This window comes from Aedes albopictus, chromosome 2, assembly GCF_035046485.1.
Source record: "Aedes albopictus strain Foshan chromosome 2, AalbF5, whole genome shotgun sequence".
Lineage (NCBI taxonomy): Eukaryota > Metazoa > Arthropoda > Insecta > Diptera > Culicidae > Aedes > Aedes albopictus.
The window spans coordinates 357,333,011-357,346,151 of NC_085137.1; the positions used below are offsets into that span (position 1 = coordinate 357,333,011).

Sequence of the window (13,141 nt, forward strand, 5' to 3'; positions counted from 1 at the left end):
TATGAATATTCAAATTTATTTCGGAAGTACAGTAGTGTAATTACATATTTAGTATGGAAATTTCATACTTTCAGGCGTTTTCTTGGGAATTATTAAACTTTGAACTTAAATAATTCAAAATTTAGTAAAGTTGTAAAAGTTTTGCAAAGCTTTTCGCATTCTGGGGTAGTTAATTTAGGTAGAAAAAATGTTTTCAGGACTTAGAAAGGCATTTCACTGACTGATCAATTTCACCCCTAAAGTAAAATTCTTGATTTTTTATTTCAAATGACATTTATTGTGATAAAATGATTTGTAACAAAAGTTTCAACTTCGTTGACTGATGAAAACCATGGTCGTACTTGTTTTAAAAACTTGAGTTCAACCATATCGTTGAATATTCAAACATTAGGCGCGAAAAACTGCGAAAAGTGATCAATTTCACCCGAAATCACGGTACGCTCCAATTTTCTTCCGTCTCAAATCAAAGGAATGAAGCGCATTTTGTCTTCTTTTTTTGTATTTTTGTTAGAAGTGAGCATGAATGATAACAAAAATTATGTAATCATCGATTCCGTAAAAGCTTTGTTTTCGAATAGAATTCATTTGCGATTGTAGGATTATTCAGGGCATGTTGACCCTACCAGGAATTCTCAGAGATTTTTTAAACGATTTTTTCGGAGGAATTTCTAGCGGAATCATTAATAACCTGGTGAAAGAAGGTCTCGAAAGAACTTTGAAAAATCACAATAGATTTTTTTAATAGTGCCCAGAGAAATGTTAGCAAAAATTCCTGTAGGAATCCTTGCAAAATGTCCTTGAGTTGATGAATATTAAAGAATGCGTTGGAGGAATTTCACAAGGATTTTTCGAAAGAATTTCTGCAAAACTCCTACGAAGTTCCTCTGAGAATTTTCTTAGAGGAACTTCTGTAGGAATCCTTGGATATTTAAAAAAAATAACCAACGGATTCTTTGAGACTTGAAGAACCTTGCAGATTTTTATCGAAACAAGCGTTCTTTAAGGAATCATTTTTTTTTTTTTTTAAGAAAACGGTAAAGCAATCTTTGAAGGAATTCCTTAAAGATTACTTGGTACAATTCCCAAATAATTTAGTAAAAAAAATCGACATTATTCTTAGAAAAAATCTTACGTTCATTGATGGATTTCATTGGTTTTTTTCATCGTTTTGTACAAAATACAACAGTGCGATCAGTAATTTTCATGGGGGGGGGGGCACGAATTTTGTTCCGCACCGGGCCCCCAAATTCCTAGCTACGCCACTGGGAGAATGTAGTCACGGGAGACCAAGGCAATGAAGGAAACGACTTCGTCAGTGCAGCAGAGGACGAAAATGATCCAACTCCCACGCTCAGGGAAGTTACACAGAGAGAAGAAAAGAGCTCGATAATATATTTTTTTGATATGGAGATCAAACAGTGTTATTGCTTTGATTGACATATTTAAGAGATAAAAGATCGGAAAATATTATCAAAAATTGATTCCTAAGACATCATATTAGATCCAATCAATAGCAGCGAATTATTTGTTCGATCTTGAAATATCAAATTAAGGACATAGTTGCAGGAGTACCAAAATGGCAGCGAAAATGGCATCCCATTTCTCCCAACCCTTCGCTTCTCCCCCCCTTCTTCCCCTTACCAACATTCTCTCATTGATTCAGAGAGCGATCGAATAAATGGTCATTAATAAGCAACAAACCTGGTCGAAGAGCAACGATTTTGCTACTGCATGAGGCGCATACTTCATTTTTCACATTTCACTTATTGTAGGGCCCAAATTCATCATAATTTCACTAATTCGTGCGCTAGATAATGTATCTTCAATACTGTTTCTTCTTCCTGCGATGTGTTGTTGATGGTCTCATTTTTCTTCGCCAATTCTTTTAATCACTTTTTTCAGTATTTCTACCCCCGTAGCACTACGAAAAGCTGAACACTCACTATAAACACATCTAATTGTCACACGCGGTGGCGGTTTTCACTACGAAATTGAACTGATTTTACCAGATTTGTGCTAATGAAGTAGCAATAAATCACAAATCCACTACGACGGTAGTGTTTACGACTCACTCACTAGTAGGAAGTGTTGGCAACATATAGAAATCTGCTCAACACTGACAAGTGTCGTCTACGCTCGTTTTACCGCGACTTCCACAGTTTTCGAACTATATATATTATATTGAGTTTATTTGTTTATTTGAGTTTATTTGTTCACATTTGACATAAACATTTCTTTGGCGTGGAAAATATAATCAAATTTAATGGAACAAAAAAATTGAAAATGTGGTTTTACATATTGTATTTCCTTGTTCTAAGACAAATGTTCATGGTTGGCAACTGTTTCGTGCTGAGTGAGCCGAGGGAAGAGAGGAGAGGTCTGTCAAAAACGTAAACACAACCACGCACAATGTGATAAGTGGTGGAGGTGACGGACAAAAGTGAAAACTCAATTGAAGCTAAATTAGTTAATAAATGCAGCCACCTCCAATAATTTTTGATGAACTTTCGGTGTTCATGATATTTATGCAACCTATTTGAAATAATAAAAATTATGATTTTGAATTCTTTATAAGATTCGGTTTAAGGTAAATTATTTGTTTGTCTGGCCACGTTACTATACATTGTGCTCCATTTGTGGGGTAGTTTGAGGGGGTGATTTGGAGGGTGGTTTGAGTGGGTGGCGATATAATTTTCATGTACTCTAGCAACCTTCACCTTAATATTGTTCAGTATTTCACCTCTACCCGCGAAAGGATTCTCCAGCTCAAAACCAACAAAGCTGTTGGTATGGATGCTATCGTATCTGAACTCATCAAGAAAGGAAGAGATGTACCAGCCTTGGGCTGAAAATCTCTATAATGAAGTAATAATAACAATAACCAAGAAAGTCCCAGAATAGCTGGTCGCTTGCCTGCACTGAATGGTTGATAGTTAGGATCTAAGAAACCAAATAGCTACCGGAGGAGTGAAATGAGAGGGTAATTTCCCTCATTCACAAGACATGCGAACATTTGGAAAGTGAGAACTTCAGAACGATCACCATTTTGAATGCAGTCTACATCAAACCAGCTTCTTCGACGGACAGCCAACAACGGGCCAGATCTTCACTGTACGTCAAATTCTCCAGAATTGTCGTGAATACCAGGTAGCAACGCATCAACTTCAAGCCGGCATACGACAGTATCTACCGTACAGAGCTGTGGAAAATCATAGACGAAAACGGTTTTCCTGGGAAGCTGACCAAACTGTGCAAAGCAACGATGGGTGGTATGCATATTTAACTGTGTAAGGGCTTCGGGTGACCTACGAAACGGAGACTGTGACAAGGTGACGGACTCTCAAGCTTACTCTCATGGTGTCATGTGACAATCGATATTTACGAAATACGAAAGCGTATCATCAGTGGAAGTCTTGCGTACTACGGTCATTAAAAGAAAGTGCGGTCAAAAAAGATTCAACCCCGCTCCAAATGTGCCATGTACTAAACCGCTGATCCGAAGATCATTGGCAGCGTGCAGGACAACGGTGTACCCAGCTATACATTCTAAGTCATATGATACATGTTAAAAACTTTTACATAGAATGCTTTCGATACAGTCCATACAGGGAGGGGAGTTTGGAAGGAGGAAACATAAAAAAGCGAAATGATGTACCAATTTAAACGCTCGCCGTGAATAACTGTCATTTTAGCACATCCCTTGGCGTCAATATACACTATACAGCAGAGTAGAGCAAAGCACAGTGAAAGCAATAACGGCAAAACGATGCTCCCGCCTTAGTGTCTCAATTGATTGGGGGAGAACCGGAAGTTGGAACATGTTTTATGGAGGTGTGGTCGGAATCGAACAGATTTGAATTTGATTGGCTGACAGCCACAACACGGCACGTGATGGGAATGATTATTGCGATGATTCCCGTGAGATTGCGGCTTTTAAAATTATCACCACGTCATGAGTGATGCTGGTATGTCAGGATATGATGTCAAGATGAAGTTATGGCTATGAGGTGGAATTTCCTAGGTGGAACGAACATTCGCGGAGTGATGACATAATTCTAGTGAACGGTTACACCAAGCTTTACCACCCATGTATAGAATACATGATCATCATACATACTGACGAATGTTATCTGCGAATAAAATCGAAACTTACGTTGTTCAAAATGTCGCCGTAAAGAAAAACGAAAAACATAATCAGATAAATTTTCCTTGTGTTATTTTTTCTTGTACCACTAATTTACTGTCATGTCCAGCTTCAGTATATCCTTTATCGGACTACTACAGCCATCATTCTACCATACAACTGCACACTTTGAACCTCAGCCGTTTTCAACACGAACAATAATCTCGCCGTATCTTTTCCCTCACGTGATCCACATATCCGCCCCATCAGACACGAACTGACTGACGTGATTTACGACGACTTTTTAAGAAATTGAATTAGGGAACTACAGCGCACGAGACGTCGACGTCCGCGGGAGTTTATCAGTCTTTCAGGTGGAATTGATCCCCAAATTAGTTTTCACCTCGTTTCTTGCTTTTTCTTTGGGTTACACCTTCGCAATTATATTATGTTGCTCCATTAGTAGGGGCTGAGATTTCCCCCCGAAGCAGTCCCGGTGCTGATGGGTTTCTACTTTCTACCTTGCCTTGGAGGAATTTTATCGATTTTCGACTTCCGCTGAACATCCTTCCGAACGGTAGAAGCATCGTTTCGTCTCTACTAAATAATTAATTGTAACAAATTTTCTGAAACAACGGTCTCGATATTGAGATTTACGGCGGAGCCATTAAAATTAGCAGCCAATAGATGTAGATACCTGCCTGCCAGATGGCAAAGTTGTGCTTCCTAGAGCTTCCTAAACTCACTACTGACTGATAATGTATAGCGTGTGGCTTTGGACCCATTTCTCATGATTATCGTATGTTTCGTTTTCTGTCCCACTTTTTTTTTTCCTATGGAACTGCAGCAGCAACTTCGGTATTTTGACCGCACAAAATGGACACGCCAAGGGAGCATCGTACCAAGCCGAGGGTAGCACCACTATCGGAAGCCCTGCACGAAGAAGCGAAGTCTCGCCCATCCAGAGTCACGTGAGTATTTACTTTGTCTACTTTGGTGTTATCTGTGCTTGAATAAATTCGTTTAGATGTGGACCGAGGGTTTCAAATCGTTCTTTGTGAAGCATTGTCAAGTATTTCGCGAAACTGACAAAACGTGTGTCCTTACTCCTTAACCCTTTGGTGCCGGAGGGGTCATATATGACCCCAACATAGAAATTTCACACAATAAATAAAATAGAACACGGTAAAGTTATTGCAAATTGAGTCCTCTATTAAGGAAAAAATGGGAAAATTTAAATTTGATATTTTATTGAGAACCGAGAACATCCTGAACACCATAAAGTTTGGCGAGATGAAATAATTGACATACCAGTTGTTCTAAAAACTGAACTTGGATATGGGTTACGTTTATATGTACTCATTTAAACTTCGTCAAGAATATCAAAAGGTGTTCTGTAGTCTGGGATGTTCTAGGTGTTCCAAAGTGTCTTAGAGTCAAGTCCTTCAAATTTACAATAATAGTTTCGTGTGGTTTCACCATAAATAATAGCATTCCATAATCTACTGGGATCCGTGAAGCTCTTGAAGTCTATACTGCCATTTATAGATACTATACGGATAATCAAGATCAGCCAAACTACCTTGGAGTTAAGAACTTCAGGTCTACACTCGTAACAGTAGCCATATCTGCAATTCTGGGTAACTTTGCTTTACCAGCCGTGGTAAGTGGACCAATATGAATTATATTAGATATTATTATAAACCTTTGTGACATTTAGGATCGTCCAAACTGTTATATGATGAAGTCCTTCAAATCTACAAGAATAGCTTTATGTGTTTTCACCATAAATAATAGCATTGCATAATTTACTAGGATTTTTTTTGTGTTTATTATAGAGGCTTTAAATTTCACATTAATTTACTAGGATCCGTGAAGCTCATGAAGTCTTGAATGCCATTTATAGACACTATATGAATATTCCAGGTCAGCAAAACTACCTTGGATTTCAGAACTTCAGGTCAACACTTGTAACAGTACCCGAGCAAAGTCTAACAACAAAATGATAGCAAATCGAGAACTCGATTTGTAATCAGCAGCAAATTGAAATCACATTTTGATATCAGTATGTCTTGACTACATTTGATTTCAAATTTAGATTTCGTTTTGCTGTCACTTCAAACCATTATAAAAAAATAGCTTTTAAGTTATTTCAAAATTTTTAGGTAACCTTGTATAATCACTCTAAGAATATACCATTAGTGTAATTATTTTGTGCCATTTAGGATTTCATAGCAATCAAAACCCCTATATTTAACGATTTTTTCCCATTTTTTGGTACTGATAGCAAAAACAGTTATCAATTTGCTATTACTGATAGCAGGAATTGTTTTCAACTTGCTGTTACGAGAACATTTTTCTGCTCTCATTTTTGATGTTTTAACCGTTAAAACGACCAAAACGACAACAACCTGAGTTATCATAATTTGCAATATCACAACATCAAAATTTGTTTTCAATTTGCTGTCAGACTTTGCTCGGGTAGCCATATCTGTTATACTAAGTAACGTTGCATAATCAACCGCAGTTACCGGACCAATCTAAAGTCTTCTAAATATTATTATAAACCATTGGGACATTAACCCTCCTTTGGCATTAGGGTCATTTTTGACTGAAACCTTACACTGCATCAGCGAGCTGCTGCCAATGTGATGCAAAAAAAGGTTAAGGGTCGTTCAAACTGTCCTGTAGTGAAGTCCTTCAAATCTACAAGATTAATTATGTGTGCTTGCCATAATTAATAGCATTGCATAATCTACTGGGATCCAAGAAGCTCTTGAAGTCTAGACTGTCATTTGCAGACATTATAGAAATATTCCAGGTCAGCCAAACTACCTTGGAATTTAAATCTTTAGGTCTACACTCTTAACAGTAGCCATATCTGCTATACTAACGTCTAAATAGCCAAACAGAAACTTCAATTGCTGTGGATGCTAGATTTTAAACATCATAATAGTTAAGATGACCCCAGTTCAACTGATGAAGTCCATTAAAATTTCAGAAGATTTACTTGACATGATAGATAATGGACTACGCGTGTAACGGTAACTTCTTCCATTATACAATGTTACGATTTGGATTCTATCATGTCCAGTAAGTTTTCTGCAAGTTCTATAAATAGTATCAGATCTGTTGGGATATTCAAGGCCATCCACTTAGATATCCCAACAGATCTGATTCTGTCTATTGAACTTGCAGAAAACTTACTGGACTAGATAGAATGTATAGATAGAATTGTATAATGAAAGAAGTTATCGTTACAGTCATAGACTTTAGGATTCAAGCTCAAGAACAATTTGGATGACCTATATCTAAGATATCCCGACAAATCTGATACTGTCTATTGAACCTTCAGAAAACTTACTGGACATGAAAGATTACAAATCATAGCTTTGTATAACGAAAGAAGTTACTGTTAACATCCGTAGACTTTGGGATCTAAACTCTAGAACAGTTTGGATAACCTAGAATATCCAGACTGATCTGATACTGTCTATTGAACTTTCAGAAGACTTACTGGACATGATAGAATACAAACTGTAGCTATGTATAATGAAAGAAGTTACCGTCAAACCCATATATTTTAGGATCTACTCATGAACAGCTTGGATGACCTGGGATATCCAGAAAAATTGGTTTGCATAGTATTCTACCCTTTTTAAGCTGTTCAGCACCGAAGCCACATAAACACGTAGAAAAACTCTATAATACCGCGTGGAAACATTCCGGCTTCAAAGGGTTAAGATACTTATAGAGATTTTTTTTATTATCGTACAAATTGGTACGCAGGTTCTCAAAATTTAATGATTTTTTTCTTGCACGGGTATGGTTTATATTATTATTATTATCTTTATTAACGATATTTTCAGCCCAGGCTAGTTCATAAATATATGAAGCAAAACTTAATTGAAAAAATCAGGGTCGCCTAATATTCCGGAAAAACTCAAACATTTTCATAGCAAGCTAAGAAAGACATTCTTAGGGAATATATTCCATGAAAACTTCAGAAAATCCTAAAGAGGACCTTCCAGAAATTTCACCAACAATTCTTCAACAAAACCTTCCATGCTTAAAAAATCCATCAAATTATTTCAAAAATATCTATGGAAATTCTTTCAGAAAACCATTCACAGACTCCATACATTCTTACAGCGTTTGAATTTTTAGAAAATGAAGAGTGCAGAATTCTTGCAGAAATTTCTTCTTTAAAAAAATACTCCGAATGTTCCTTCAGAAATATTTTCAGGGATGTCATAAATTTAAAAAAAAATCTATATAAAACCTCCAGAAATGACTCCATTGATTTCTTTCGAATTCCATAAATTAGACCACGCTTTATTTTCAACCCCCTCTCCCCTATGGCATCCTTTTTATATGGGACATCCGCTGAAATTAGAGTTTGGAATATCACACTTTTCAGAACTCCCCCTTTTCAAATCGTGACGAAACTACCCAGCCAGCAATTTGGTTGCTATATCGAAATTGCAACTGAAACAGTCACACATATATAGCACCAAAGAAATCGTATTCAATGCACGAAACAGGCATATACATACTAAAGTGGAGGCCATATCGAAACATATATACGATTACTGCGATTTCATCCAACATAATTTACGATTTCTCGAAAATTTTCTACGATTTCACCGATTTTATCCGTCTAAATATACGATTAAGCATGATCTTATTACGATTGAGAGTACCGATATACGACTCAAGATTTTCCAATTAAAAAAAACAATTAGTGTTCAGTGGGAATCGAAATTAGGTCCTTTGATTGAGAGCTGCGCGTTATCTTTATTGGCCATATTGCCAAGTTGAAAATACAGAGTTCAAAGTGAATGGCATGAAACGAATAAAGATTAGCATGATACGGTGCGTGACTTGTGGTGGGAGCGTTGCTGTTGTGCATTGAGTGGCACCAAAAGTGCTGCCGTGCAAGAGGCCCGGAATTCGCATCGTTGTTGGAATCTACACATCACTTATTGTAAGTCATCTGCTAGTATGAAAACCTATATATTTGGTTGAAATTATTGCTACCATGGTTGGAATGTGTCAACAACAACAAAAATACAAATTTGTGATGAATACCATTTTTTCTTTTTCTCCATCATACAAATATGTAAACAAAACCAATTACGATTTCCGAGATTAAGATTCGACTCTTAAAAGTGCAGTAACAATCATATGCGACTGTAAAAATGAATATACGATTTCTACGATTTCATTCACTTCGTATACGACGCAAGTGTGACGCAAACGATCAATATACAACATTGTTGTAGTTGTATACGATTTCATCGATTTTCATCATACCTTTAGGTAGCAAGCTCGATTTAGCAGTTTCATATAAGATGGGAAGCGACGAATTCCACGATTCAAAGAAATCATATATACGATGCTAGCGATCTTGCTGCTTGACACTAAGAATGTATGTTTTTTTTCACGATTATATCCGATTCTGTGCGATCCTACCGATAGCATCTCGCACCTTTTATGATCGGAGACGACTATATGAAACAAAATCGCAACTGAAATTTAGTTTGGCATGAAATGCGATTTTACGCAATCATTGTCAACAAATATACATATTATTATACAATTCTGATTCAATATATGAAAATATACGATTTTTTCCACACAATGTTTTACGATATGTGGTTGGCTGGGTAGTGGACGTTCTCCCTTCAGAAATAACCTCAGGGATTCTATTTACACAGTAATGCCAGAGTTGTTCAAGTAATTTCTCCATCAATTGCTTCGAAAATTCTTTCAGGGCACATTCTATAGATTTCTTCATGGAGTGTCGCCAGGAAATTCTCCAGAAGTTCTTTCATGATTTTGTTGAGTGATTCCAGTGGATATTCCTTCAATGATTTTTGCAGAAATTCATGCTTTCCTCCGGGTATTCCTCCAGATATTTCACCAGAAACACTACCTGGATTTCTTGAAAGATACTTTTGAGAATTTTTTCTCGGGTACCTTAAGAAACTCATAAATTTCGTCGGAAATAATTCCTAAAAAGTTTCACATAAATTCCTTTGGGGATTTCTCGTGGGCACAGAAGTTAGTGTTTCTCCCAGACATTCCTTTAAAAATATGTTCATGGATTCCTCCGGGAATTCTTCTATCAAATCTTCAATGAATTTCGGTAACAGATTTTATATAAAAATCCGTATAGGAATACCATCAAAAGTTTCTGAGGGAGAGTTTCCAGTTTTTTTAGTAACACTTTCTGGAATTCCTTCAGAAAATTCCCTGGGGTTCGTTTAAGAATATCTTCAAGGATAGCGTTCATGATTAACAAAAATTTTTATCATGATTAATCATTGATGATTAAAATTCCAATTTTGGTGATTATTGATTATGATAAATGATTAATTTGATTTTAAGGATGATTAAAGATTATGATTAATGATTAAAATTGGTTTTATCTGTGATTATTGATTATGATTAATGATTAAAAATGGCTCATTGATTAAAAATCATGATTAATCATGATTAATCAATCACAAAAAACTGGAAATGATTAAAATATATTTATTGTTTAACATGTTTTTGAAGTTTCAAAAGTAAAAGGTAACTCTGTCCGAGAGATTTTTGAAAAAGAATCATAAATTATATTATTTCGAACAGCATTTAAACCAATTTAAATTGGATCATATATTTTATATGATGAATCATTTTTGGTGATGAATGATTAATGATTGATTAATATTTTTTCTTATGATTATGATTACTGATTAATGATTGGATTGCAAAAACAGTGTGATTAAGATTAATGATTAATGATTGAATGAGATTTTTTTGTGATTATGAATAATGATTTTGATTAATCTTAATCATTAATCATTAATCATGATTAAATTTATGATTAATTATTAACGCTCTGGTATTTAGATAGATAATTTATTCAAAAATTCCTCCAAAGATCTTTGCAGAAATTTCTCCATGGATTCCATCTAAAGCTTACTCAGGAATTCCTTCAGAAATATCACAAAAGACTCATTCAGTAGTTCAAGGGTTTTTCATAATCATCAGTAAGAGATTACCTGAAAAAAAAATCCAAAGGACTCTTTTTTTTTTAATTTGCAGAATTTATAGAGAATTTTTAGCAACTCCTTTGGAAATGCTTCAAAGGGTCTTCCTAGAATCCTTTGAAAAATTTTATCAGGTGTAACCGATGAAATATCTAGGAGGTTTCTGTTTGGAGTTTTTCTGTGTTTCTTTAATAAATATCTCCAAGCACTCCTTTAGAAATTTCTCCAGGAATTCTATGAGATATTCCTCCATAGATATTTACAGAAGCATTTAAAAAAATATATTAAAAATATTGAAGTAATTCTTCAAGGGTTAACTGAAGGAATTTCATAGGAATGATTAAAAATTTCCTTATGAGATTTAATTTCATTGAAACAATTTCAGAATCAATCGTTGAGGGAGCTGCTGGAGGAACTCCTGAGATGGTTTTGGAAGGTATTTCTAGAATAATAATTATTATATTAATATATTATTATATTAATGTATTATTAACTTAATATATTATTATATTATTATAATTATTAGTATTTTTTCGATTTTTTTTAGATAATCAAGGAAAAAATCCTGGCAAAGCTTCTGAGGAAAGAATTTGTAGAGGACATCCTTGATGAATTTCTGAATTAAATCCAGGGTTGTTACAACAGCGCGGATTTTGCGAATTTCGCGGATTTCGCGATTTCCGCGGATTTGGCGCGGATTTGTCACTAGAATTCGGCCATCGCGTGGATTTGGCGCGGAATTGGTTTTGCTATTCCGTCATGCAATTTTTTTTTGCATAGTTAGCACTCTCTCGCCTTTATAAATGATCATCTGACATAACATATAATACCTATGTATTGGATTTACAGGAATGAACTAAACTTTGAGCTCTACTCCGAATACTTGTGAGAAATTCCATAACAAAATCCAGGAAATCATCAAGGGTCTTCTTCAAAGTGCATCCCAAGAATTTATCTAAGGATTTCTCCGGATAATATACTTAAGACCTTTGTGGATGAACTTTCATCTTTTTTGGATAAATGATTTCACCTTAAAAAATCTCACATGAATTGTTTTGTAATGCTTAAAAATTTTCTATAAAAAAATCCTGTAGTAATATCGAAATAAATTACTAAAGAAAATTCTCGAAAGAGTTTATTTGACAAAACTATAAGAATTTGAATTGAATTGTCATGTGAAGCATTTCTGAATTACTGAAATCTTTTATAAAATTGGATGAAACTCCACAAAATATTTCTCTGGAGAAATTCTGCAATAATTTCTCCAAGATATGCGTAACTACAACGCATTTATCTCCCAAGTTGTGCATAACAAGCGCGCTCGGCATTGGAACAGAGGGGACAAATGCGCTATAGTTACGCATTGTGGATATGCTACGATTGATCTTTTGAATACAAGTTTCTTAAACATAAAAAAAAACATTCAAATTTGTTTCTGAATTTTTTTTTTTTACAAATATTTCTTAGGAATCCATGGCAGGAGTAATCCATCCATCAGAAGCCACTTAAAGAGTTTCCGTAAGAATAGATGGAACAATGGAATTTTCACAGTGATCCAACACATAGTTCTTGAGGCATTTCTAGAAGAAATCCTTAGATTATTTTAGGAAAATATGTCGAGGCACAATGAAGGAAATTACATATAAATCCGTGTGAGAATTATAGCGAAAAAATTGAAGAAAACCCCTGGCGAATCTTTAAAGGAATTAATGGACAAAAAACTGGAAACATTCTTAAAAAGTTCTTTAAAAAATACTAAAAAAAATAATTGAACCAGCGAGTAAATCTTTAAAAATTGCAACATTGTCTTTCAGGAACCTTCACAGAGTTGCTGTAGGGATTTTTCAGTAGTACAACTGCGGAGGAAGTTATTTTCTGTTTTTCACAGGCATCTCTTCCTCTTGGCATTTCTTCAGTATTTTCTAGAGGCGCTGTACATAAACTACGTAAACTAATTTTTGGGCATTTCAGAGCCATC

The 13,141-nt window shown here is 35.2% G+C and overlaps 1 protein-coding gene across 1 annotated transcript in view; it reads left to right on the forward strand.

Annotated features, from left to right (window-relative positions):
- LOC109403813 (uncharacterized) overlaps nt 1-13,141 on the forward strand; it is a 171,699-nt gene that overhangs the window by 52,852 nt on the left and 105,706 nt on the right. Inside the window, exon 2 of the mRNA XM_062852821.1 lies at nt 4,971-5,094. Within this exon, the coding sequence (XP_062708805.1) occupies nt 4,971-5,094 (124 nt within the window). The remainder of the gene's footprint in view (nt 1-4,970; nt 5,095-13,141) is intronic.